A 24494-nucleotide genomic window follows, 5' to 3' on the forward strand; every position below is an offset into this window, starting at 1 on the left:
CAATAATTCTGCATTTCTAGATGCGGGGGGGGGGGGAGAACATGGGTGGGATCAGCCACATCCATAGGTTGGGGGTGTTAATGTTGTAAGCTGCCCGGAGTCATCCGTGTGTGAATTGTGTGGTCGTGTGGCACTTTAAATCATTCACTGATTCATTCTGCTTTTAAAGGCGTTGCTGTGCTAGAAGAAACGATCTCCCTAAACAATTGGTAAAACTTTGCTCTGCTTGTTTCCTTGTTTCCTTGATGCTCTGAATGATTGGCAGGCCGTTCAGGTGTGGCTGAGAGGGTGGCCCTTCCTGCTGCTAAGAGACAGCCAACACAAACAGCGCCTCTATGACTAAGTCCTCCTCCCCCCACCCCCACCCCCACCCCCGGTGGCCTTTCCCCCTCTTTGGGACATTCCCCCAACTGCTCCGGGGAGAGGCAGGGACCCACGCCAGGCCCCACCTCCCCCACCCTACCCGCAGGGCCAGGAAGAGGCTCCGGTGCAGTGGCTCCCTCTGGGGAAACGGGGGGGGGGGGGGGGGCAGCAGAGGTCGCCTTGAGCCCCACCGGGGAAGAGAAGCAGGCCGGAAAGATTCCCTCCCTGCCTCCAAGTCCTTTCGGGCTTCCTGGGGATTCCCAGCTCCGCTCTGCCTTGACGGGTGGATTCCACCTGGAGCAGGTGGTGCTGCAGACGCCCAGGCCCTGGGCTCTTCCACCAATGGCTTGCCCCACAGCCAGAAACCCCCTGCCACCCAAACCAGGGAGGGGGGTGGGTGGGGGTCAGCACAGGCAGAGCAGCCCAAGAGGAGTTTGAGAAAAGTCCAAGGGAGGGGAATTGCCAGGGTGCTCAAAGGAGGGGAGGGGAGTCAGGCACCCTCGAAAAATCACCAACCAGGGGACGCCCCCTCCCTCCCTCCCTCCCTCCCTCGCAGGCAGTGGCCCAAAGGCTGTAGCAGGGCATCATCAGCCATGTCCCCTGCTGACGTAGACGCTGGTTTGGTTGGGGTCTTTTAGGGGCCTCCCTCCCCCCTGCCAGGGCAATTGCTCCCGCCCGTTCCCTGCTGCCCTGCTGCTTTCAGCCAGAGGACCAGCTGGGGCTCCCTGCCATCCAGGGAATGGGCAGCCCCCCCTCCCTCCCCGCCTGTTTTCTTCCAAAGTGCTGAGCTGGTGGTGTTGACATTAACTTCCTTTGGAGGATTTGATCAGCAAATAATCCTGAAACCAAAAGAGGAACCACCTGCTTTGTGTGACACACAATGGAATGTGCGCATCAGGGCAGCCGCAAGTTACCCAACCAGTTGCAAAACCGAACCGCGGTGCGCCCACTATCACTCGCGCGGCTGCATTCTGGACTAGCTGCAGTCGCCGGATGCACTTCAAGGGCAACCCCATGTAGAGCCCATTGCAGTATTCCAGTCTAGAGATCACAAGGGCTCGAGTGACTGTTGTGAGAGCCCCCCGGTCTAGGTAGGGCCGCAACTGGCGGACCAGGCGAACCTGGGCAAATGCCCCCCTGGTCACAGCTGACAGCTGGTGATCAAAAGTCAGCTGTGGGTCCAGGAGGACTCCTAAGTTGCGGACCCTATCTGAGGGGTATAAAATTTGACCCCCCAGCCTAAGCGTTGGTATATTAGCCAAATTATTGGGGGGGAAGCACAACAGCCACTCGGTCTTGTCCGGGTTGAGTACCAGTTTGTTAGCACTCATCCAGTTCTTAACGGCCTCCAGACCCCGGTTCATCACGTCCACCGCTTCATTGAGTTGGCACGGGGCGGACAGATACAATTGCGTATCGTCCGCATATTGGTGGTATTTTATCCCGTGCCTCCGAATGATCTCGCCCAGCGGTTTCATGTATATGTTAAATAGTAGGGGGGATAAGACCGAACCCTGTGGCACCCCACACGTTAGGGGCCTCAGGGACGATCTCTGCCCCCCGACCAACACCGACTGCGACCTGTCCGAGAGGTAGGAGGAGAACCACCGCAAAACAGTGCCTCCCACTCCCACCTCCCGCAGTCGTCGCAGAAGGATACCATGGTCGATGGTATCGAAAGCCACTGAGAGGTCAAGGAGAACCAGGATGGACGCATAGCCTCCATCTCTGGCCCTCCAGAGATCATCGGTCAATGCGACCAAAGCGGTTTCTGTGCTGTAACCAGGTCTGAAGCCGGACTGGAAGGGGTCAAGATAGCTAGCTTCCTCCAAGGCCCGTTGGAGCTGAAAGGCCACCACCTTCTCGACAACCTTCCCGATAAAGGGAAGGTTGGAGACAGGACGAAAGTTGTTTAAAATGGCTGGATCTAACGATGGTTTCTTCAGGAGGGGTCTCACCACCGCCGTTTTAAGTACGGCGGGGAAGTGCCCCTCCCGAAGGGAGGCGGTGACAACCGCCTGGATCCAGCCATGTGTCACCTCCCTGCTGTTGGCAACCAGCCAGGAGGGACACGGGTCCAGAATACAAGTGGAGGCACTTACAGCTCGAATGGCCCTGTCCACATCCCCAGAGGCAACGTCCTGGAACTCAACCCAGAACTGGTGTGGCAAGTGATCCTCCTGTGTCTCAGCTGGATCTACTGCGGTGGAGTCCAAGTCCGATCGAAACCGAGCTACTTTGTCCGCCAAGAATTGAGCATAATCCTCAGCCCTACCCTGCAAGGGGTCTCCCGCTTCCCTCCTATTGAGGAGGGAGCGGGTTATCCTAAACAGGGCGGCTGGGCGTGACTCGGCGGACGCAACCAAGGCTGAAATATATGATCTTTTTGCAGTTCTTAGTGCTCGGACATAGTCCTTGGTGCAGGTAGTTAAGAGTGCTCGGTTCGCCTCGGACCTATCGGACCTCCACTGGTGCTCTAGGCACCTCCTCCGGCGTTTCTTCTCCCGGAGCTCCTCGGTAAACCAGGGAGGTCTCCGGGATCCACTGACCCGGAGGGGCCGTAGTGGCGCAATCCGGTCGAGAGACTCCGACGCCGCCGAGTACCAGGCGGCAGCCAGAGTCTCCGCCGAACTGTGGGCGAGAGTATCAGGAATAACCCCAAGCTCCGTCTGGAACCTCAACGGGTCCATGAGTCGCCTGGGGCGGAACCATCTGGTCGGTTCCTCCTCCCTACGGTGGGGGTTTGGCCTCCGGAAGTCAAGCCTCAGTAGGCAGTGGTCTGACCACGACAGGGGTAGGATCTCATTACCCCTCAGACCAAGATCACACATCCACTGCTCCGAGAGAAATACGAGGTCGAGCATGTGACCCGCTGCGTGGGTTGGGCCCCGAATTATTTGGGTCAAGCCCATGGCTGTCATGGAAGCCATGAACTCCTGCGCCCCATCAGAGCGTTCACCGAGCGATGGCAGATTGAAATCCCCCAGAACTATAAGCCTGGGGAACTCAACTGCCAGCTCGGCTACTGACTCGAGGAGCGAGGGGAGGGATGCTGCAACGCAGTTGGGAGGCAGGTACGTTAGCAGCAAACCCACTTGACCCTTGAGGTCCAACTTTATCAGCAGAGACTCACACCCGACAAGCTCCGGAGCAGGGACCCTACGAGGTAACAGAGACTCCCGGATTACAATAGCCACACCGCCACCCCTTCCCTGGGCTCTCGGCTGATGAAGCACCTGAAATCCCTCTGGGCACATCTCTACAAGGGGGACTCCTCCTTCTGTGCCCAGCCAGGTTTCAGTAATACATGCCAGGTCTGCCCTCTCGTCAACAATTAAGTCCCGGACGAGGGGAGCTTTGTGAACAACAGACCTGGCATTTAGCGACAACAGCCTGAGACCAGGGTCCTGACTACTCGCGCCATCTGGTCTTGGAGTGGGACTCCTAGGGCCGGAAGGAGGGATCTCTGTGATGTAGCGAACCCTCCTTCCCCGGTAATGGCCAGCCCTAAGGTCCCCGCCATATCTGCCTCTCCCTATCACGACCGCTATGCTCCGACCCACTCCCATGTCCATGGTCCCCCCAACCACCCCGGTACCCCCCGCCTTCCCCAGCAGGTCCTCCGAGTCACACATTCTCAGTTATCCACACTAACAGTTCCCACGTAAAATATTAAAACATATAAAATACAAAGGTAACAATTACTAAAAGTGGGCCATTCATTCAATTCCAGCCAACTCCCATACACTCAACATACCAATTTAAAAAATTGCGCAAGAGAGGAGAAACTTAATGTTTTTGAACTTCTCCTCTGTGGAGTCCAGCAAAAGGGGGCAAAGCCCAAGAGTTTAAAAAGTTTGAAATAGTTAGAGGGTTAGTGTCAGTTGAGAGAAGGTGCCAAGCAGGCCCCCTGTCCATGTCCTATTCGTCCCCTGCCTTCTTCTTTCTGCAAAATTAAAGTGCAGGATGGTATACAGGAAAATGGCTGGGAGTCTCAGCAAGGCCGGAGGTGAATTCAAATATCCCAGCTTATTCCAAAATGTTGGTCTTGAGGGTAAAGGTGGGGGTAAAGCCGGTCGAAAGGCAAGGACAGTCAAGCGTCTAAAATGGGGGCTCCTAAAGCAGCCACGGATAGCAGCGGCAACAGCAACATGAGCCGAAAGGCAGGCCATGATAGTCAGAAGTTCAAAGGGTGAGATGGAAGGGGGGGGTGCGTTTGGGTCGGCAGCAATAACAGCAACGAGCCTAACCTTTCGGCCCACGGCGTCTCAGGAACAACTCACCAACCCCCCTGAGGACAGCACACCCAGCGTCTCAGCAGCATGAACAAAATAGGACCATGACAATCTGGGTCCAAAGCTGAGCGCTGCATCCACGATGGAGGGTGGAAAGGGGGGGGGGCGTCCAGTTCAAAGGCCCAACGGCGCCACGCAGAACAAAGGCAGGACCGCGGCAATCTAACACAGCGCTGGAACTGCCATCCGCTAGAAACCACCGTCCACAGGAGGAGGGAGGGGAGGTTTCACGTTCCAGCGGCTCCGCTGCTTCTCACAAGGAAGGCAAGCTGCGGCGGTCCGTCAGCTGGAAGCCGCCGCCCACGCCGTCTGTAGGGGGGGAGTCCGCCTGCAGGCTTCTCAGCACCGCCCGATACCGCGTCGCCCAAAGCCGTCCGAACAGCGTTTTTCCAGGTGCTCGTTTTTCCAGCACCCTCTCAGGATCCTCTTACCCAGGCTTCGCCCTTCAGTAGTCTGGCTACAGAAGAGGGTCGATTTTTTCGAGGTTTCCTTTCTCCTCAAACCCCGAGCGAAAAGCTCAGGCAGCCATCTTCCTCGCACATGCGCAGAACCTCCTCTGTGGAGTCCAGCAAACTCCACAGAGGCGGGGCAAGGCGGGCAGGACCCCCGGGCTCAGCTCCCTCGTGCCTCTGGCGGGCCCTAAGCGGTGAAGGCCAACAGCTGCCCATTCCTCTGACCCCGAATCATACATGGGCACGGGTCAACGGGAGCAGGCAGGAGCTGCACGCCTGCTGCATGGAGGGCAGGGGACAAGAGCCCCCCCCCCCCCCGAGGTTCCCCCTGCCAAGGGCAGCCCTTAGACTCCGGTGGCCCCCTGGTGGTCTGTCTCCAGAGGGCCTCCCCCTCCTCCTCCACGGGCCCTCTGAACGCAGCCCTCTCTTCTGTTGGGCAATAGCCCTTATATACCGCTTCATGGTGCTTTACAGCCCTCTCTATGCGGTTTACAGAGTCATCCTCTCGCCCCTTCCCCAGCAATATGGGTCCTCATTTTGCCCACCTTGGAAGGACGGAAGGCTCCATCCTGGGTCAACCTTGAGCTGGTCAGGATCGAACTCCCAAATGCTGGTCGCCGGTAATCAGCAGAATTAGCCTGCAACACTGCACTCTAACCACTGCGCCACCAGGGCTCCCCATTCATCAGCCCTTGTCTGAAGGGGGGAGTTGGAGGTATTTGGAGGGTTTTATTAATGCACTTGGGGGCTTTTTTGCACCCCACCCAGAATCCTTTAGGGTTGTACTTCATACATTAAGCCACCTCTGCCAAATGCCCACATTCTGCCAGATTGGAGGCCCAGTTCCACTTTTGCCCAGGAAACGGACAGCCCAGAAGGGAGAGGGCCACCCCGTGCCCATCCAGCCGGTCTCCATGTTGCGAGAATGGCTGGAGAGGCAACTCAGAAGCTGGGATGATCCCGGGCAGAAGCTCGACCTTCAACCCCGTACCCCCCCCCCCGTGGCCCCCACAAGGGCCCTCCTGCCACGCTCTGGTGGTGTCCCTGAAGCTGCACCCAGCAGGGCCCTCGGATGGGCAGGAGGGGAGGCCGGTCTGTGGGGCTGCTGCTTCCGTGTTGCCTTTCTGGGCCCCAGCCTCTTCCTCTGCAGGGATGACTCAGTGGTGCCCTCCCCCTGCCTCCCCCCTCCCCTCCCCTCCCCCAGGGGGCCAGTCACGTTGAGCTCCTGGTGCCTGGAGTGGCTGCCTGAGACGGCTGGGCGGGAGGGGCTGTCTGACTCACGGGGCTGACTTGGGGGTGCTGGGGGCCCACATGTCTGCAAATGGGGGGAACAGTGGAATGGCCCCTCCCACTGAGATGGCTGGGCCGAAGATGCGGAGGTCCGAGGTCAGGTGGGTGGAGGCAGGCAGAGCAGGTGGGGGGGGGCTTGTGTGATGGGCCGTGAGTGACAGAGGGCCCCTCGAAGGACAGACGGAGGAGGAGGAGGAGGAGGCACCAGGGCCTTTGTGGGTGATGCAGGCGGTGTCTGCTGGCCCCTCCCTCTGCCCTGGGTGCTCTCTGCTGGCTGGGACACGCTGGCAAACGTGCCATTCCAGAAGGTGGGCTGAGGGCTGCCCTTCTGGACCCCTCTCCTCCCAGAAGGCCCCAGAGACAGCAAGCAGGAGGCAGCCGAAGAGCCTCCGGGAGGCACAACCCCTCCCCCCTCCCCGGAGCTCCCTTTCGCCTGGCCCAAGAGCCCCAGGAAGCGCCTGGGGGCAGAGGAAACACCTGCCCCCCCCCCCGGGGCCTCCGCTGGAGAAGCAAAGAGGAAGAGCGGTGGAGGGCTTGGGCAGAGGAGAAGGCCGGGCAGGGGGCAGCCGGAGGCCAAGGGGAATTTGTGAGTCATGGTGCTCCCTCCGCCCCCACGACAGGATCGGCTGGGGGCGCCTGCTGGAAACTCCACTCAAGCCCAGCCACCGCAGCCTTTTCCCGGATTGGCTCGGCCCACAGAGGCCTCCCTCACTTTATTCATTAGACTAATTTATATGCACAATGACTCTGGGAGTGTGTAATAGTAAAGATCCAGCTAAAAATTCACAATTTTAGCCCCCACTCTACCCTGTGGCAACAACAGACTCACACGGCCCCCTTGACTGTCCCCCGAATGGGGGTCCCCACTGACACCCCCACCCCCTTTTAAGACCTGGCTGAAAAGCCACGGGAACTGGGGCGGGGGGGGAGGGGGAGCCTTACCCCTGGTAAGATGCCTTCCATGGGGGGAGGGGGGGCAGTGCACAGGAGGCCCTTTTCCGGGGTCTCACCAGACCTCCCTCCCTTCCTCTAACATTCCCTGCCATCCTGCCTGGGGAGATGCTCGGGGAGGGGGGGGGCATCAAACACCCTGGCCATCTGGGACTTCAGAGGAGGCAAGCAGCGCCTTGAGTCGAGGTTGCACTGGAAGCACCCAGAGAAGCTCCTGCAAAAGAGACCCCTCCAAATTTGGATCTGCAAAAAACCATGTTTAAGGCCCCTTCCTGAAGACGGCACCCCCCGATCTCCCCACACGCCTTTCCCTAGCAAGGGGGGAGGAGGGGATGGTGCAGCTCTTCCAGGGGCTGCCTGAGAGGCCGAGGGCTGGACCAGGGGCTCCTTCTCGGCTGACAGCAGCCCCAGAGGGCATGTGGGAGGGGGGGCAGCGCAGGGAGAGAGGCCGTTGTGGGTAGACCACCCTTGCCAGCATGGAAGGGGGCAGGCCCCCCGGTCCCTCCCTCCCCTCTCCCATCGCTGCAGGCTGCCCCAGGAACCAGCCAGATCCTGCTTCCGAGTGCCAGAGCAGCTGCCCAAGGGAGGCGGGCCCTGGAGAGCCACCGAGAGGGGCCTGGAATCCCTGGCGCTTGAGCCCAGCCACTGGGCCAGGGCTCGACCCGCAGCGCCCTCTGAGCCGGACTTGCCTGGTCAGCCCCAGGCCTGACTGCAGTTGCCGGGTGGCTCCGAAGGAGCAGCTGCCGCCGTATGACTCAGAAGGACTCACTGGGGAAGAGCCAGGTGGCAGTGGCTGCTGGAGACTGGTCCCGGTGCTTGCTGGGTACCCACAGCCAGGACCCTCCCGCCGCCCTGCGAGTGGCTCACCCCAGGAGCTGGAGCCTGGCCTACAGAGGCTGCCCTCCCTTGCACCGCCCTTTCCCGTGCCCCACGTGGCTCAGCCCAAGGGCCCCCTTCTGCCCCTGCTGGGGGGTCTCAGGGAACACGGCCACTGGGCCTGGCTGCCTGAGGGGGTTGGGCTGAGCCTGCTGGGCAGGGACAGACGTCAGCCGTGCAGCCACTGAGCCCAGGCCTGGCTGGGCAGAGCCGTCCTACCTGCCAGGTGCCCCGTGTGGCTAGAGGGAACCATTTGCCAGCCCCCTCCCTGGGCTGGGCGGGCCTGGGGGTGAAGGGGAAGAGGGGCTCAAAGGCCAAATTCTGCAAGCGGAGGTGCCGGCGGCAGCGACACCCACCTGCCAGCCCTGAGGGGCAGCTGCTGGCCTGGTTCTCCTGGAGGGCCCAGCGAGGGAGGACCTTCTGGGAAGCCATCCGCCTGGTGAGGAAGGGGCCTCAAAGGCCACAAAGCAGCCCCAGTGGGGAAGACCCCTCACACAGGAAGCTTGTGCAACCGTAGGACTCCCCTCCAGCCGGGCAGCTGCCCACAGGGGGCCTCCCTGGCTTTCAAGCGGGCACGGCCCCCCTGCCCTCACAGGCAGCCCTCCCTGCCAGAGGGCAGCTGGCCTTCGGTTTGTTTAGCCTGGCTTCCCAGGGGGCAGGGAGGCCGGTGGGAGGCCTCCTTTCTGTTGGTCCCCCTAAACCCTGAGGAGAATCGGGGGTCAGCAGAAAGGGAGGGGCGGTGTGAGGGGGGGTTGGTCTTCATGGGGGTCATAAGGCTGAGGAGCTCAGAAGGCCGAGGTCACAGCAAGGGGTCTCCCAGTGCTGGTGCCCCAAGCCGCCAGGTTTCCTCCTGGCCCTCCTGGCCCTGCTCTGCTTGGATGGCGGCCTCCCAGTCCCCATCGCCTCCTGCCCTGCTGCTGCACATGGGCCTGGGAACCTGGTGGGCTCATTGACCGGTGACCACTGAGCTTGGAATGTCCTCCGGATGGCCACTCCCCCGCACTCAAAGGAGCAGCAGCCGTGCCGTCCGGCAGGGGCTCTCGGTGGGAATGGGGCCTCCAGGCTGTCCTTCCCCTCACGCCCACCATCGCCCCAGGGCGCCCAGGTGCCCGGCCTCCCCTGCAGATGCTGCTGTCCATGGAGCGGGAGAAGTGTGGGAGAAGAGCCCGCGGTGCCAGCCACCCAGAGGGCACGTGGAGTAGTGCCCAGTGCCCTGTTCCTGACCCTTCCTTGCCGAGGCCAGCGGGGCTTCCCCACTTCCATGTTTGGGAGATTCCGGGCGTTCAGGAACGATGACGATGTGGCCCAGAGGAGACTGGGTTCATCCTGGCCCAGCAGGGGGAATCCGCCCCCGCAGAAGCAGCGGCCGCCACTTCAGGCTGCATCATCAGCGGCTGAAATGTGCTGAATCGAGATTGCAAAACACGCGGGGGGGGGGCGCAGGGGGAGAGCAGCAATCCTTCCTTGAACCTTTGCAGTCTGAGTCACGTGCCCAAGAGGAAACCCCCAGGCTGGGGGGGGGGGTCTTTCCGTCCCTTGCAACCCACGGGGAAGAAGCCTCGGAACGGGCCCTTTGACGCTTAACTTCGGGCCCCGCTCCAGGAAGGGCTCCCTTCACAGATTCCCCCGGTTGGGAGGGGTCCTGGAGGTCACCTAGCCCACCCTTGCCCAGAGCAGGAATCTCTCAGAGAAAGGGGGATTGTGAGGCGTCCCTCTCTGGGTCTCGCCCGCTGACACTCCCCGCTCCAGGAGCCCCAAGGCCGTTTCCCTCCTTTAGTCTCCAGTTCTTGTCTTCCAGGAGTTCAAGCGCCGCCTGCCAATCTCGGCTCCTCCGGTGCTCCTTGAGGACCGAGCCAGCTTTAGCGCTCGGGCGGAGTCAGCCCCGGATCGCCTCGGCCGTTCCGGCAGCTGCAGCGCCAGGCTGGCTCAGGCCGGATGCCCCGATCCCTCCCGCTCCAGCCTGTCCCGCGGCGTCTGCCGAGGCTCCGTGCCAGCCATCTCCGTCGCGCACCCTTCCCTCTGGAGAAGGCTGCGGGGCGCTGGGTCCCGCCGGAGCCCCCCTCCCGGGAGGAAGGCCCCGGGGACGGTGGAGGGAGGCCGGCCTGCTCGGGGAGGCGGGCTCGCTTTCCGCCCGGGCCGCGTGCCAGTCCGGCTGCTGGGGCGGCGGGGGCGGGAGGAGGGGCGGTGCCCGCCGCTGACTTCATCCCGGCTTCCTGGCCGGCGGGCGCAGCGCCTATAAAGCCAAGCGCGGGGCGGCGGGAGCGCACCGGCAACGAGTCCAGGAGCCGAGTAAGCAACGGGGTCGCCTGCCTCATTAGCCCAACCGACGGCCGCTTCTTCCCGGCCGGCCTGGCGGAGGAGGTGCCGTCGCTCCTGCTCAGAGGAGGGGGCTGGGGGATCCCGGTGGGCCGGTTCTGGGCTGGGATAAGAGCCAGGCGGCGCTCCCTCCCGCACGCCGCCCCGCGCCGGTTGACCGCCTTCTTCTCCCGGCAGGATGGAGCTGTGGTCCCCGCTGTTCGTGGCCTGCCTGGCCCTCTCGCACGCCGCGCTCCCCACTCCTGGCCGCCAAGGGGCCCGCGTGGCCCAGCTCTCCGCGGACTTCGGGGTGCGGGTGTTCCGCGAAGCGTCCAAGACCTCCCAGGAGCAGAACCTGGCCTTCTCCCCCCATGGGGTGGCCTCGGTGGTGGCCATGCTGCAGGCGGCGTCGGAGGGGAAGACCCTGGCCCAGATCAAGGGCGCCATGGGCTTCGGCCTGAGAGGTGAGGGGCTGCAGCGGGGCTGGCACTTGCTCTCTGGGCAGAAGGGGGTCCCGGGGGAGGGGCAGCCTCCTTGGGCGCCTGACCTCTCAACCTGCACCTGGGAGCAGGTGGGCCAGGAGAGCTCCAGGGGCCGGCAGGTCCTGCCTGAAGAGCCCAGGGAGGCTCTGGGGCCCCCTGAATGAAAGCCGGCTGGTGGTGAAGGCCCACCTCACCCTCCGACAGGCCAACTCTGCTCCCCCCAGAGCACCTGCCCATCCCTGGCGGGTCAGGAGAGGGCCTGGCTGTGGGCTCCAGCTGAGCGCACTCTCTTCCCCCCCCAGAATGGGGCGTCCCACGAGACCTGCGGCTGCTGCAGAAGACCCTGAGCGGCCCCTGGGGCAAGGACGTGGTGCAGATGGCAGACGCCCTGTTTGTGCAGCGTGACCTGCCCCTGGCGCCCACCTTCATGCTGCGCTTCCGACGACTTTTCCACCAGATGGTCAAGCAGGTGGACTTCTCGGAGAGCGCCCGGGCACGCGAGGTGGTCAACGCCTGGGTGGAGCAGCACACCAATGGTGAGCAGCGGTAGGGAGGGCTCCCTCGGGAGACCAGGCAGACTCTGCCCTGGTCCCCCAGCTGGAAAACCCGGGTGAGGCGCTGGATTCAGGCCGGAGCTGAAGCCAAAGGGCCTCTGGGCCTGGAAGCTTGCCCAGCCGCCCCCTCCCTTGACCGCCTCTGCTTCCTCAGGGATGATCCGGGGCTTCCTGCAGGAGGGCACCCTGGGTGCCCTGACACGCCTGGTGTTGGCGAACGCCATCCACTTCAAAGGCCTCTGGCGGCTTCCCTTCCCCGAGGCTGCCACTCGCCAGCGTGTCTTCCACAAGCTGGACGGCAGCACCGTCGTGGTCCCCATGATGGAGCAGACGGCCGAATTCAACTACGGTGAGGAGCGATGGGGGCAGTTTTGGCTCTTGGGCCTGAGCCAGCTGGAGGGAGCTTCTCTGAGCGTGTGCAGAGCCCCTCACCCTCCCCCCTTCTCTCCCAGGTGAATTCTCCACCCCAGAGCAGGGGGACTACGATGTCATCGAACTGCCCTACCAGGGGGAGATGCTGAGCATGCTCATCGCTAGCCCCTTCCAGCGGGACGCCCCCCTCTCGGCCCTGGTGGCTGCAGTCGACCCCCGCCTCATCGCAGAGTGGAAAAGCAACATGTCCGTGGTGACCCGGCTCCTCGTCTTGCCCAAGTAGGGGACGCTTGGGACAGGCTCAGGCCACCAACCCCGCAGAGGCCCTTCGGCCCTTCACTGACCTTTCCTTCTCTGTAGGTTTTCTCTGGAGAGCGAAGTTGACCTCCGTGCGCCACTGGAGGCCCTGGGCATGACGGACATGTTTGATTGCGAGAAGGCCAACTTCAGCCGTCTCTCAGGTCGGGGTCTCTCCTCCTCTATGCCGCTTTTGGCTCGTCATCCCCCAGGGTGGGCTGGCTGCAGGGAGCCTGGCGGGGCTAAAGCGCAAGCCCAAGGAGAGGGGTATCAGGTCCCTGAGTGCGCACAGAGTGCTTTCCCTGGAGCCCATCAGCTCTGGCGTGAGAGAGGCCTGGCAGCCCTGGCTGAAGCAGGCAGGCAGCCTGTATCCAGCTGTGGCTCAGCTGCCCCCACCCCCCCACTGGGCCTGCATAAGGGAGGGGTGCTGCCCGTGCAGAGGACCTGGGAGGAGGGGGGAAATCCAGCAGGTTCTGGAGAAGTTGGGTGGGAATGGGGATTTTGCAGGATCCTTCCCCTGCCACGCCCACCAAGCCCACAGAACCGATGGTTTAAAAAAATTTCCAATATTTTTTTTTATTTTTAAACATAAAAGACAACATAAAAAAAATCCCCATCCATTACACACAGCATGTCGTTTGGATGCATTTGTGCATCCATGTTTTCAATTACAATCACAGATTTTCCGCCTAATATAACCAGACACTTTCATTGTACAATTGGGAAAAAAGAAAAGAGGATAGTTAAAAATCCTGAATTTCACCACCGCTTGGGAGCCAATCGTGCTGACTGACCCCCCCCCTCCCTTTGCAGGGCAGGATGGCCTCTTTGTGTCCCGGGCGCTGCAGAAAGTGAAGATTGAGGTGAACGAGAGTGGCACCGAGGCCTCTTCTGCCACAGGTGGGTGCCCTGGGGCACTGCAGGGCCCCTTCTCTGCCCGGGGTTCTTTTTAACGGAGGAGAAACTACACACTCGCTCACTCACTCACACTCTTTGAGGCTTCCTAACGTGCACGGGGGGGGGGGGTTTTGCTCTGAAGTGGGTCCCCCTCATGACTCCCCCCCCCCAGGAGCCCCAGGAGGAGGTGAGGGCTGGGCACTCTGCGGGGGGGGGGGGGGTAGGGTGCTGCTGCTGCTGCTCCCTGAAGCTGCCAGTCAAAGGGGGAGCTGCTGAACGAGGCCCCCTCCTCCCTCCCTTCCAGTGGCCATCGTCTATTCCCGCATGGCGCCCTTGGAGATCGTGCTGGACCGGCCGTTCCTTTTTGTTGTGCGGCACAACCCAACCGGTAAGCCCCCCCCCCCCCCGAGGCCCCTTCCTCCCACCCGAGACTTCAGGGTCTCTTCCGAAGGGGCTGCAGGAGCCCAGGGAAAAATCAACCCACTTCCTCCCCCCCCCCCCCGCATCAAATGGAGGAGGGCTTCCCTTCAGCCAGGACCCCATCCCCAGCGCCAGAGGGGGCTCTGCTGCCCGTGTGCCAGCACAGGCCGAGGGAAACCCCTCCGTGGTTCAGTCCGGCAGCCGCAGGAGGTTCCCAAAGTTAGCCAGAGGGGACTAAATTGGGGGGCTGAGTGTCAGGAGGCACGTGAACTGGTTGTGTGAACTGGCTCTTGCGCTAAGCCTTCACGGGATAGATTTGCTTGGCACCCCTGCGATGCCAACAGAGCCGTGGCTCGGGTGACCCAGGTTTAGGGTGGAGCCGCTTTGCAACCCAGCCAATCTGAGCCGCAGGGAAGACCTTCAAGGGGGGGGGGGGGAACCGGTTTGGGTCTCTCCTGCCCATTCTGGTGGGGGTGGCAGCTCAGAGATGGACCCTGGGACTAGAGTACCCCTTCTACCCCCCCTCCCCCATTGTACCTCTTCCACCTGGATAGCTATCCAGAGATCCAAGTGGGGCGGGCAGCCAGAGTGCTACCTCCCTCCAACCATGGTTCAGCTGGAGGCTGCTGGTGTGCAGGGAGCAGGTTCTGGCACCTGTTTTAGGCCAGCCCAGGAGGCTCCCAGACCCCTTCTGTACCCGCTCCGCCCCCCCAGCGAAGGAAGAGGGCAGAGCCAGCCCCGCTTTGCCCCCCCCCCCCCCGCTGCCGGCCTCCCGTAGCTTCTCTGTTCCTCCCACAGGGACCATCCTCTTCATGGGCCAGGTGATGGAGCCCCAGCCATTGGGCCTCCCTCTGAAGTGAAGAGGACCTCCGTGCCAGCGGGATGATCTACCACCAGTCCCCTCGTGGAAGTCGCTTCTGCCCGGCCTTCTCCCTGGCATGTCCCGCCACTTCTGGCATCTAGGACACTTGTGCGAGGACCAGGCGCCCGCCAACGATGGTCCAGGCTGGAGGGGGCCTGCAGGCGCAGCAGGGGAGCTCTGCCAGCCGCCCTGAAGGAACGTCTGGAGAGAGAAGGGGCCACCGTGGACGCCAGCCTCGCCCGGGCACAGCCCCTTCGCCCTGCACCCGGGAGCCGCTCTCTCCTCCCCTTCTGGGGCTCCGTCTGGACGCACTTTGGGACTAAAGAGAAACTTAATATATGCAGATATTTTGTCTTATTTTTGTACATTAAAAGAACGCACCGCCACCCCCACTGACTCGCGTGCCTTTGGAGGGGGGCCGGGGGGGGGGCGACTGCAGGGGGCGGGGAGGACGCGGGCCCCGCCTCTCCCGGGCTCTGGGGCGGGGCGGGCGGGAGCTCCCGCTGACGTCACGGCAGGGCGTCTCCCGCGTCTCCCGGCAACCGCCCGGGCCCGGAAGTGCGCGCTGCGAGCATGCGCGGCCGGAGGCACCTGGGCAGGTTAGGGCGGAGAGGAAGCGGCTGCCGGGCCCGCCTGGGACGCCCCCCCCGCCGCCGCCGCCGCCGCCATGGTGAGGAAGGGGGGCGGGAGGGGGGGGTCGGGCGCCGCCCGGGCAGCAGGAGACGCCCGAGGAGGCCCGCGTGGCTCCGGCGTCGGCGGGCGCGGCTCTCCGGGGCCTTCGGGCGGGCGGAAGCAGCGGGGCCTCTGGCGGGCACCTCCCGGGCCGCCCTGCCCCCCCCCCCAAGATCCTGGGGGAGATTTTTTTGGGGGGGGGCGACCTTTCTGTCCCCTCCCGCGTCCGTCAGGCTCCCCTCCTCCTCCGCGCTGCCCCCTCGGGGCCTTCCCCGCTGCTCCCGGCCCCGCTGGGCTCCTCCATGGGGGGGAGGAGGAGAGTGGCGGCCCTGCCTCCCCCGGGCTCCCGGCTCCTCCCCTCCCGGGCCTCCCCTGCCCCCCCCCACCGCCCCCAGGCGAAGGGACGACCCCGGGGCTGCCCAGGGGGCTCTGGGGGCGCTGACCCCCCGCTCCCCTCCCCCTGTGCCCTGCAGATGCGCTTCATGCTGCTCTTCAGCCGGCAAGGGAAGCTGCGCCTGCAGAAGTGGTACCTGGCCACCTCCGACAAGGACAAGAAGAAGGTGGTGCGGGAGCTCATGCAGGTGGTGCTGGCCCGCAAGCCCAAGATGTGCAGCTTCCTGGAATGGAGGGACCTGAAGGTGGTCTACAAGAGGTGACTTCCTCTGCCCCGGGGGGGGGGGGGAGGGGGGGGCAACCGGCCTGTGAGGCCTCCTCCTCCTCCTCAGGCCCCCCCCTGCCTGCCTCCTGGGGGGGGGGAGCAGCTTCTGGGAGACGGTGGGAGAGGCCCCCCCCCCCCTTTGCGGCCTCTGCACCACTGGAGGAACAGCTGGTGGAGGCCTGGAGGGGGTTTGCTCCTCCATAGGCCTTGCCTGGGCTTTGAGCCAGAAGCAGCCTGGCTATTTGGTGAACAGGGGCTTCCCCCAGGAAGGCCTTGCTTCCCCCCCCCCGGGGGAGAAGGGACGCCTACCATAGCCACATCCTGTGCTTCCCTTCCCTGCTTCATGCTGTGGGACAGCAGAGGGCCGAGCCCCACACGCTCACCTCCCATTGGGGGGGGGTCTGGGGCAGCGAGGGGGTCCGTTCTCGTGCCTTCTGCCTCCCGGGTCCTGCTGCAGACGGCTGGGCTGAACAGGGAAGGTGGCCACCCTTCCCCAGTGCCGCTCTGGACAGACCAGCTTCCCTGCTGAGGAGGGGGCTGCTCCTCGGTTGGGGTGGGCTGCATCCCAGAGAGGCCAAGAGCCTTGAGAGGAGAGGACCGTTGAAGTCCCTGAAGGCTAACATGAGTGCATGTGAATTCTTGGTGGTCCCCCATTCTCCCCCCCCCACCCGAATGCTGCTGGATGCTTCAGCAGGAGAAGGGGGGTGCTGTGGGGCAAGGGAGTGACTCCTTCCTCTCTCCGGCCCAGGTATGCCAGCCTGTACTTCTGCTGTGCCATCGAGGGGCAGGACAATGAGCTGATCACCCTGGAACTCATCCATCGATATGTGGAGCTGCTGGACAAATATTTTGGCAGTGTGAGTCCAAGGGAGTTTCGGCTTTCCTTTCTTGCCCTGGCCCAGCCGCTTCCTCGCTCCTCCCACCCCCCTTGTGCTCCAGGCCGGCTCTGGGCAGCCCTCCTGTTCCTGCCCCTCCGTGGCCTCTGGGGACCCTGGCTGTCACTAGGCCTGCCTGTGTTTCCTCCGAGCCAGGAATTGGGCTGGCAGCTGGGCGGGGCACTCCAGTTTCCCCACAGATCCTGAGCAAAGCCCCCCCCCTCCCTGCCTTCCTTCTGCCCCTCCTCCTCCTCCCCCCCCAGGTGTGTGAACTGGACATCATCTTCAACTTCGAGAAAGCCTACTTCATCCTGGACGAGTTCCTGATGGGGGGGGAGGTGCAGGACACCTCCAAGAAGAGCGTCCTGAAGGCCATTGAGCAGGCAGATCTCTTGCAGGAGGTAGGGGCTGCGTGGGCTGGGGGGGGAGGCAGGCTGCTCTGCTGCACCCACTGCCAAGGGCTGGGGGGGGGGAGGAGGAGGAGGAAGAACACCCCCCCCAGCTCCTCGCTTGCTGCATGCCATGAGTCACCGCAGGCAGGCTCTGCTCGCTCTCTCCCGCAGCAGCCGGCGTGGGCGACTCGGCTGCCGTGAACAGTGAGGAGGGGGGCAGCCGTGGCCATCGGGCTCCTGTGGGGCTTCTGGCACCTGGGATGGCTGCCTTGCTGGGATAAATTCCGCCAGCCAGCCGAGCACGTGCAGAGTGCCTTCTCTGGGGAAGAGGGGTTTGCGAGCAGTGTGCGGAGTTCTCTAGCTTGACCCCCCGCTCCCCTTTTTGCCCTGCAGGAGGATGAGTCTCCCCGGAGCGTCTTGGAGGAGATGGGGCTGGCGTAGCTTGGCCCCATTCAGAATCTCAGGCCGTCCTCCCTCGCCGCCCCACCTCTCCCCTCCCCCACTGCGGATACCGACTCCCGGGACTCCGGCAGGTGGGCAGCTGGGCTCTGCAGCCACCCGGCTCCGGGGCAGGAGGACGAGGGGCAGTCTCCGTCATGGTCCCGGGTGCTGGCAGTGAACGGCTCTCCTGCGACCTCCTTCATCACCCTCTCGTCCCTTCCTGCCCCTTTTCACACCCGCAGCCTCCGCCTGCTGCCGCTGACTGGCCCCGGACAGAGCCCACGGCGTCCCCCCCCCCCCCGGAGCCATATTGGGAGGCCCCAAGGAACAGCAGCTTCCCCGCACTTGAAGGCTGCCCTCGGGGGGGGGGGGTGTTTGGGGGGTGTCTCTTTGCCCTGCTGGCGCTTCTCTCCGGCGCAAGGAATGGGAGGGGAGGGTCTTCCCGGGTTTCCTGGAATAAAAGGTGTCTGGAAGAGTCTGGCCTGGTGGTCTTTTTATGCAGGATCCCAGGAGGGATAGCAGAGCGGAAGGAGGCAGGCAGGCACTGCACACGCTCTGTTCTTGCCCTGGGGGGAGGGGCGTGGAGGGGGGGGGGACTCCTGGGCCGGGGGTCCCGGCTGCTGCTCTGTTGCCAGTGGGGGAGGTTCAGCCAGGGAGCCCCTGCCGCTGGCCCTGGAGACCTCCCAAGCGGGGGGGGGGGAGGAGGGGGGGGCAAGCAAACCCCGGAGACCCTGGCAGCCACTTGACTCCTCCTGCCACGGGGCATCTCGCCTCGCATGAGGGCACAGCTGGGAGGGGGGCGTGGGCAAGGGGGGGCGGCAGAGCAGAAGGCTGGAGGTGCAGGGAGGGTGGGGAGGCTTTGGGCCTGGATGCCGGAGCTGCTTGGATCCTCCAGCCCAGGAGTAGCCGCCCGTGGGCATTCTGAGCCCCTTCCTCTGCCCCCTGGGGGCGCCCAGTGTGCTTTTCCTCCCTCATGGTCAGCCGAGGGGCCGGCTGAGAAGGGAAGGGGGAGCTCTGCAGGGGGCCTCCTAGTGGCCTCTTGCTTCCAGCCGTCGCGGGCTGGGTCAACCTGAGGAGAGGTTGCATTAAATTGCAGTAAAGTACAAATTGCATTGAAGTAAGAGAGGCTCCCCTTCAAACAGCTCCTCTGCTCCCCCTTGCCCTCCTCCGACTTCACGGTGGCCCTGCAGCCACTTGACGGGACGGTTGCTTCCCAGAGCAGCTGAGAGACATGGGAGGGGAAACAGAGGTGGCCACTGGAGCGTTTCAGAGTCCCTGGGTGGAACGTGGTCCTCTCTCCGACGTACATGGGGCCCATCTCACAAGCGACTTGGCAGGATATGGAGAGCAAAACCCTCCAGTTGAAAAAGAGGAAGGGAACTCGCACCCACCTCCATCCTGATTACAAAAATGGGCCTCTGCAGTCCGGCCAGCTGCTGGCCTAACCTTAAGGAAGGCTGAAGGGCCGGCAGATCCAGATCTCCAGGAATGCTGCTCTCCCCCCCACCCCACCCCCCGCAAAAAGGGCAGGGCTCCTGGCTTCAGCAAGAGGATGTTGTTTCCCAGAGGGGCCCCCAGAACGCAGCCTCTGTACTACGCCTTGGGGGGGGCACCTAGAAGCCTGTGGAAGAGCCCCCCCCCCAGCAGCCCAGAAGCCAGTCTCCAAGGAGTCGCTCCTGAGGTGGCAGCTGAACTGGCCTCTTGGCTGCCAACCTTCCTCCGGCCATTGCGGGGGGGGGGTGGGGGGGGCTGCTAGGCAGCTGCCGAGGCTGAGCCCATGAGCAGCCCCAGGGCCCCCTCTCTGTCCGTCCCTCTTCCATGGCCCTCCTCCCAGTAAGGCCCCTCCCGCCAGCACCCACCCCTACGCTGGGGTCTCTCTCCGCACTGGGCCCCTCGCCAGGTTTCTTCCCTCCTGGCAGAGCTGCCTCCGCTCCCGCGTGAGATCCCGGACGGCAGGGCAGGCAAACCGGGAGCCCCTCCCCAGGGCAGCTCCTGGCCTCTCTCACCTTCCCGATGCGGCAGGGCCTGAGGCTTCGTGGCTGGTGCCGCTCTGGGGAGCCCTGGAGGTTCCTCTGGGAAGCGTCCTGGTGCCCCAAGGCCGGCTCCTCTGCCCTGCTCCCATCTGAGGGGATGCCGGCCGGGTGAGAGTGGGCTGGCCCTTGCCACTCTGCACGCGCCCTCAGGAGGCACCGTGGGAAACTACCACGTTGTAGCAGCACCTCCCAGAGCTGCTTCTGGTGGGATCCTGCATTGGGGGCAGAGGCCCATCTGGCCCGTAGCCCACCAATTTGCAAATAATGAGAGTAACTCATAATAAAATAGTTGCTTTTATTTCTTAGCAAAACTAGTAATTCGACATGCTATTTACAACAGGGCAAATGTGTTTTATTTCAAGTACAACAAAATGGACATCAAAACAACTTCTTCTGCTTGCTTGTACAGGACTGGACATCACGAATTGAAGAAACTTGCACACTCTGGGACTGATGTCAGTGGGAAATTCTCACACGCGTGCAAAGTGCCTCCTCCGCCTCCGGTGCTCACCCAGGCGGATCCCTCCGGCAGGCGGCTCTGGATGGTCATGAATGGTCACAAGCAGATCTACTGAAACATGCTGAGTCCCAACCCCACCACCCCCACCCCTTGCGGGGGGGTCCCTTGGCTCTGGGTGCGGAATACCAGCGTGGTGCTCGCGCGGCTCCTCGGTGTCAGCCCAGGAGCCGGGGACGGCCGCCTGGTGTCTCTGTCCCAGATGGCCAGGGGGCGGCCCTGTGGGCAGCGGGGCCAGGTGGCAGCCAGAAGGAATAAAGGATCCCCTGCCCCTCCTCCCTCCCTCTCACTGCCATCCCCCTTGGGCCCTTTTCCATCTCCACCACGGGAGGCAGAGCCCCTCCAAGAAGTGGCCGGCCTGATTCGAGGGCAGAATGGAAGGCGCAAACTCAGCTCCGCCAGGAAGCCTCACCTTGGGCCTCTAATCCACGGAAGGTGGAACGACACGCAGACCGAATGGGCAGATGCCACGGGGGCCATCTTTACCCAGCCTTATTTCCTGCCCCTCAAACCAGTTGTGAAAAAATTGGTTTGCATCTCTTGAGATTCCCTTCAAACTGGGGGGGAAAGCCGATGTGTGTTAGGAGGGACAGCATAAACGGAGCCCAAGGACTTGGGTTAGCCGCTCCGGCTGTGCTCCTAAGGCCCCCTCCCTTCACCCGGGGACGTTCCGAGGGAAAAGGGCCCCAGACGGCACTTTCTAGCTTCGGGGTTGCCTTGAACGTCCCCGTAGCCAATGCGGAGAGTCCGCAGCGCGAGACGGGTGGGAAGTTGCTTCTCCTCTCTGATTAGGCTGTGACCAAAAGCGGATTAGAGAAACCAGTTCGGTGTGTGGTTAAGGCTTGGAGCTAGATACCAGGAGATGGTGAGTTCTAGTCCTGCCTTAGGCACAAAGCTGCCTGGGCGACCTTGGGCCAGTCGCTTTCCTGCAGCCCTAGGAAGGAGGGAATGGCAGTCCAATTCTAAAAGATCTTGCCAAGAAAACTGCAGACGGACTCTGGGAGTTCCCGTCCGGCTTGAGACATGGGAGGGCAAGTGAATAGGGATTATTTAGGAGGTGGGTCTTTGTGGCCCCACCCAACTCCCCCCTAATTCTTTTCTGCCACTTCTTCTGCAAGTGCCATGGAATGGGGGCTTCTGGGAGTTCTGCCAACCAGGGGTGGGAGGGGCAACCGGCATTTTCACCGGAAGCCGCTGCTCCCCTGGGAGGAAAGTGCGTGTGGTGTGTCCTCTGCTGCCCTTGCTGCAGTTCCTCCAGGGGGGGGGAGTTTAAGGGGGGGTTTGTGGGAAGGGGGTCGCAGGTTGCTCAGAGAGGCTCCTTTAGGCTGGATGTCGGGGAAAAGGAAGTTCCCCTTTCCCCCAGTGGAGGGCGGCTGTCTGGAGTCAGGTGAAAAGGGAGGGAGGGAGGGAGGGGCGCTGGCTGCCCCCAGGCACCCAATCTTGGGACCTTTCAGCAGGTGGGGAGATTTGGTTCTCCTGAATCATGCAAGAACCCAGATTTATGTCAGAAACACTGAGGGGCCAAGTTTCTTGGGGTGGGGGAGGGGTGGGGGGGTGGGAGAAGGGGCTGCCGCCACCTTCACTAGAAGCCCCTGGGGTGCTTCATCAGCAGGCCCTCCAGGTAGTTCTCCAGGTCCTCATCGTGGGCCTGGATGTCATAATAGCCGTCCCGTGGCCCCATGGGGCCCGGCAGGGTGTGGTAGTGGTGGTAGGCTGGCGTTTGGAAAGTCCGGGGATTGATGTGGTTGGAGAGCTTGGCGCTTCTGTCCTTGGCCTGGTGCCGCTTGGGCACCGGGAACTCGTTCCCTTTCAAGACTTCATTCCAGGCGGCCTCCTCCTGCTTGGGGAGGTGGTGATACGGCTGGAAGGCCTTGCCGATGGGGTGGAAGGCCTCTTGGTGGGCACTGGGGTGAGGGGGGGCCTTCTTGGGTTTGCTGTGGGGCGGCGCCAGGAGCTGCTTCCCCTTCAGGCTGGGCTCCGGCTCCTTTTTCTCCACGTGGTTAATGATGTCAATGACGTCATCGGCAGGCAAGTGCAGCTTGCTGGACAGCTCAATCAGGCGGTCAATGGTGTTGGGGTCGATGTCCTCCTCCTCCTCCTCCTCCTCCACCCCCTCCGGGGTCTCGTTGGACCGCTTGTCTTCAGCCACGTTGTCTTCCCCGTCTCCAAAGAGGAGGGATCCCGCCTTGCTTCCTCCTCCTCCTTCTTCAGAGTCCTCCTGGGCTGCGGCCCCTCGCTGGCCTTCGCCGTCCTCGTCTTCTTCACCATCCTTCAGCAGGTACTGGAGAAGCAGGTCAGAGGCCATGTCTGCCAGGCGCTCTTCCTCAGCGGCAGCCCTGCGGGCCTCCTCTGCCTGCCTCCGGCTCTCGGCCAGCTCCTCGTAACGGCGCTGCAGGAGCTGGTGCTCCAGATGCTGCTGCTGCCTCAGCTTCCGGGCCCCGGTCCAGGGCTCCTGGGCGGGAGGCGCCTTGCGCTTAATGTTGAACTTGAGCTGCTGGTATTCTTCCAGTTCCTTGAGCATGTCGTTGGGGTGGGGCCCTTGGGGAGACTGGGTAGGGGGCATCTGGTGCCCGTAGGAAGGTTCCTCTCGCTTGTCAATGGGGCTGTAGTGTTGCAGCTCCTTCAACATGGACTTCAGGTTCTCCATCTCCGGCTGATCCAAGATCCTCTCCTCGGCCTCCTCCTCCTCTCGTGGCGGTTGGTCTCTGTCCTTGTCGGACGGCCAACCCGGCAGGCTCTCCAGCTGCACATCGGAGCTCCGGGCCTCACTCCGGACTCGCTCCTCGTTGGCACCAGGCTTGGGGCTTAGGGGTGTCTCCTTGGAGTCCTGGGGTGCAATCTGAAGTGCTTGCAGGAGGACGGCCGCGAGGGCCTTGGGATCCATGTCTTGGAAGAGCTCCTCCCTGCTGCCCTTCTGCTGCCCAGCGTCTGGGCCCATCTCTGCCCACTCTTTGTTGGACTCTTCTGGAGCTTCACCCAACTGGCCCTCCAGGCCATGAGGAAGGGGGGCAGCCAGCTGGCGATGGCATTGCACCCAGAGGCAGAGGAGAAGGATCCACGTCCCTCTGCGGAGAGGCTGGGGCCAAAGCATTACGATGCACCACTGGAAGATCTGTGGGGGGAGGGGGGGAGACAGACAAGGGGGCAAGGTCAGAGCTCAAATGTCCCAGGAGCAATGAAAACACGAGGGACCTCCAGAGTGGTTGGCAGAAGGAGCCGGCTGGGCTCTCCCACTCTTGTCAGAGGTGAGGTGAAACCTCTCCCACCCCCACCCCCGTTAACTGCTTGGTATGGTTGGCTAAAGGAATTTTTGTCAGCTGCACAATTAAGGCGGGATGCCATCTGCATGGCACATGGGTCGCGGAGTGACTCCTCGGGGTGGGAGGATCTGCTCCCTGCAGATGGGCCTGCTGGCCAGCACTGTCTCCGGGGCCCTTTTGTCTGAAGGCCTCCCGGAGGGCACACTGGCAAGGGCTGCCCATGGCTGGGGCAGGAAGTCGGGGGGGGGGGGGCGACCCTCAAGAACGATCCCAGAACAACCGCAGCTGGAGAGAGCCACAGCTGTCACCTTCCCTGCGCCACGGAGGGGCAGAGCTCCAAGGAAGATGGTACCTCCCCCACCGCCCACAAGAGTCTGCACTCCCACCTCCTGCCTTCTCCACAGAGCATGTTGGGGGAGGGGGGCCTCCCCATTTGAAACGAATTACTGTTATTGTTGCTCCTTGTCAGCTCCTCCCAGGCGCCCGTTCTGCCCAATCCTCTGGGAGTGGACCCCCTCCCCAATAGAATGCCTCTCTTCGGAGAATGGGCTTCATGGGTGCCTCACCTGGTTTGTGTGTGTGTGTGTGTGTGTGTGCGTGTGTGTGCATGCGATGCTTCTGTCTCTGCCCCTTTCCGTGATTTTGGAAGGAGCAACTCAATTATCACCCCCCCCAGCCAGTCCTCCCCCCCCCGCAGTTCCTGGTGCAGGTGGTCCTCTGGAGGGGCGAAAGGAGCAGCCTCCCCTCAGCCGAGCAGCAGCAGCAGACCGCTCTGCAGTGCCCCCCACCCACCGCCCCTGCTGGCAGGGAGCGCTGGGGAAACGCAGCGTCGACCCCCCCCCCTCCAGATCCCCTCCGGAGGTCCAGCTTCCTTTCGCCCGTCCTCTTCTGGGATCGACTTCGACCTCTCAGCCGCGCCCCAGAGCCATCCGTGCCGCCGATGGGATTCAGCCTCTCCGAGATCTCTCTTAAGCAGCCCTGGCGGTTTCCGCAGTGTTTACCCCGAGCGACGCCTCCCTGTTCTCCCTGGAGACCCTCTGGGAGTCGACCCCTCCGCCTCGCCACTCCTTCCTGCTTCCCCGAAAACAAGAAGGAGCCAGATCCCCCATGGGGCCCGCCCTCCCCCTTCTCCCGGGAGCCCCGGTCAGCCGGGTTGATACATTGGTGTCCCTCCCGCTTGAATTCCGGAGTGACGCAAGTTTTTCCCTGGCTCCGGCCGTGTCCACCTTCGGAAGGCTCG

General features: G+C 63.0%; 2 protein-coding genes across 2 annotated transcripts; both read left to right on the forward strand.

Annotated features, from left to right (window-relative positions):
• Window positions 1-10644: 10644 nt before the first annotated feature.
• On the forward strand, window positions 10645-14771 carry SERPINE1 (serpin family E member 1). The gene is made up of 8 exons (XM_032237354.1): window positions 10645-10986; window positions 11307-11540; window positions 11713-11907; window positions 12011-12209; window positions 12291-12391; window positions 13041-13127; window positions 13429-13512; window positions 14343-14771. Exons 1-8 carry the CDS (start codon window positions 10722-10724, stop codon window positions 14402-14404), a joined length of 1227 nt encoding a protein of 408 aa, XP_032093245.1. The 5' UTR covers window positions 10645-10721; the 3' UTR covers window positions 14405-14771.
• A 175-nt stretch (window positions 14772-14946) lies between these two features.
• Window positions 14947-17659, forward strand: AP1S1 (adaptor related protein complex 1 subunit sigma 1). The gene is made up of 5 exons (XM_032238187.1): window positions 14947-15076; window positions 15552-15730; window positions 16485-16593; window positions 16875-17012; window positions 17397-17659. Exons 1-5 carry the CDS (start codon window positions 15074-15076, stop codon window positions 17442-17444), a joined length of 477 nt encoding a protein of 158 aa, XP_032094078.1. The 5' UTR covers window positions 14947-15073; the 3' UTR covers window positions 17445-17659.
• Window positions 17660-24494: the final 6835 nt, after the last annotated feature.

The sequence above is a fragment of the Thamnophis elegans genome, chromosome Z, assembly GCF_009769535.1.
Source record: "Thamnophis elegans isolate rThaEle1 chromosome Z, rThaEle1.pri, whole genome shotgun sequence".
Classification (NCBI taxonomy): domain Eukaryota; kingdom Metazoa; phylum Chordata; class Lepidosauria; order Squamata; family Colubridae; genus Thamnophis; species Thamnophis elegans.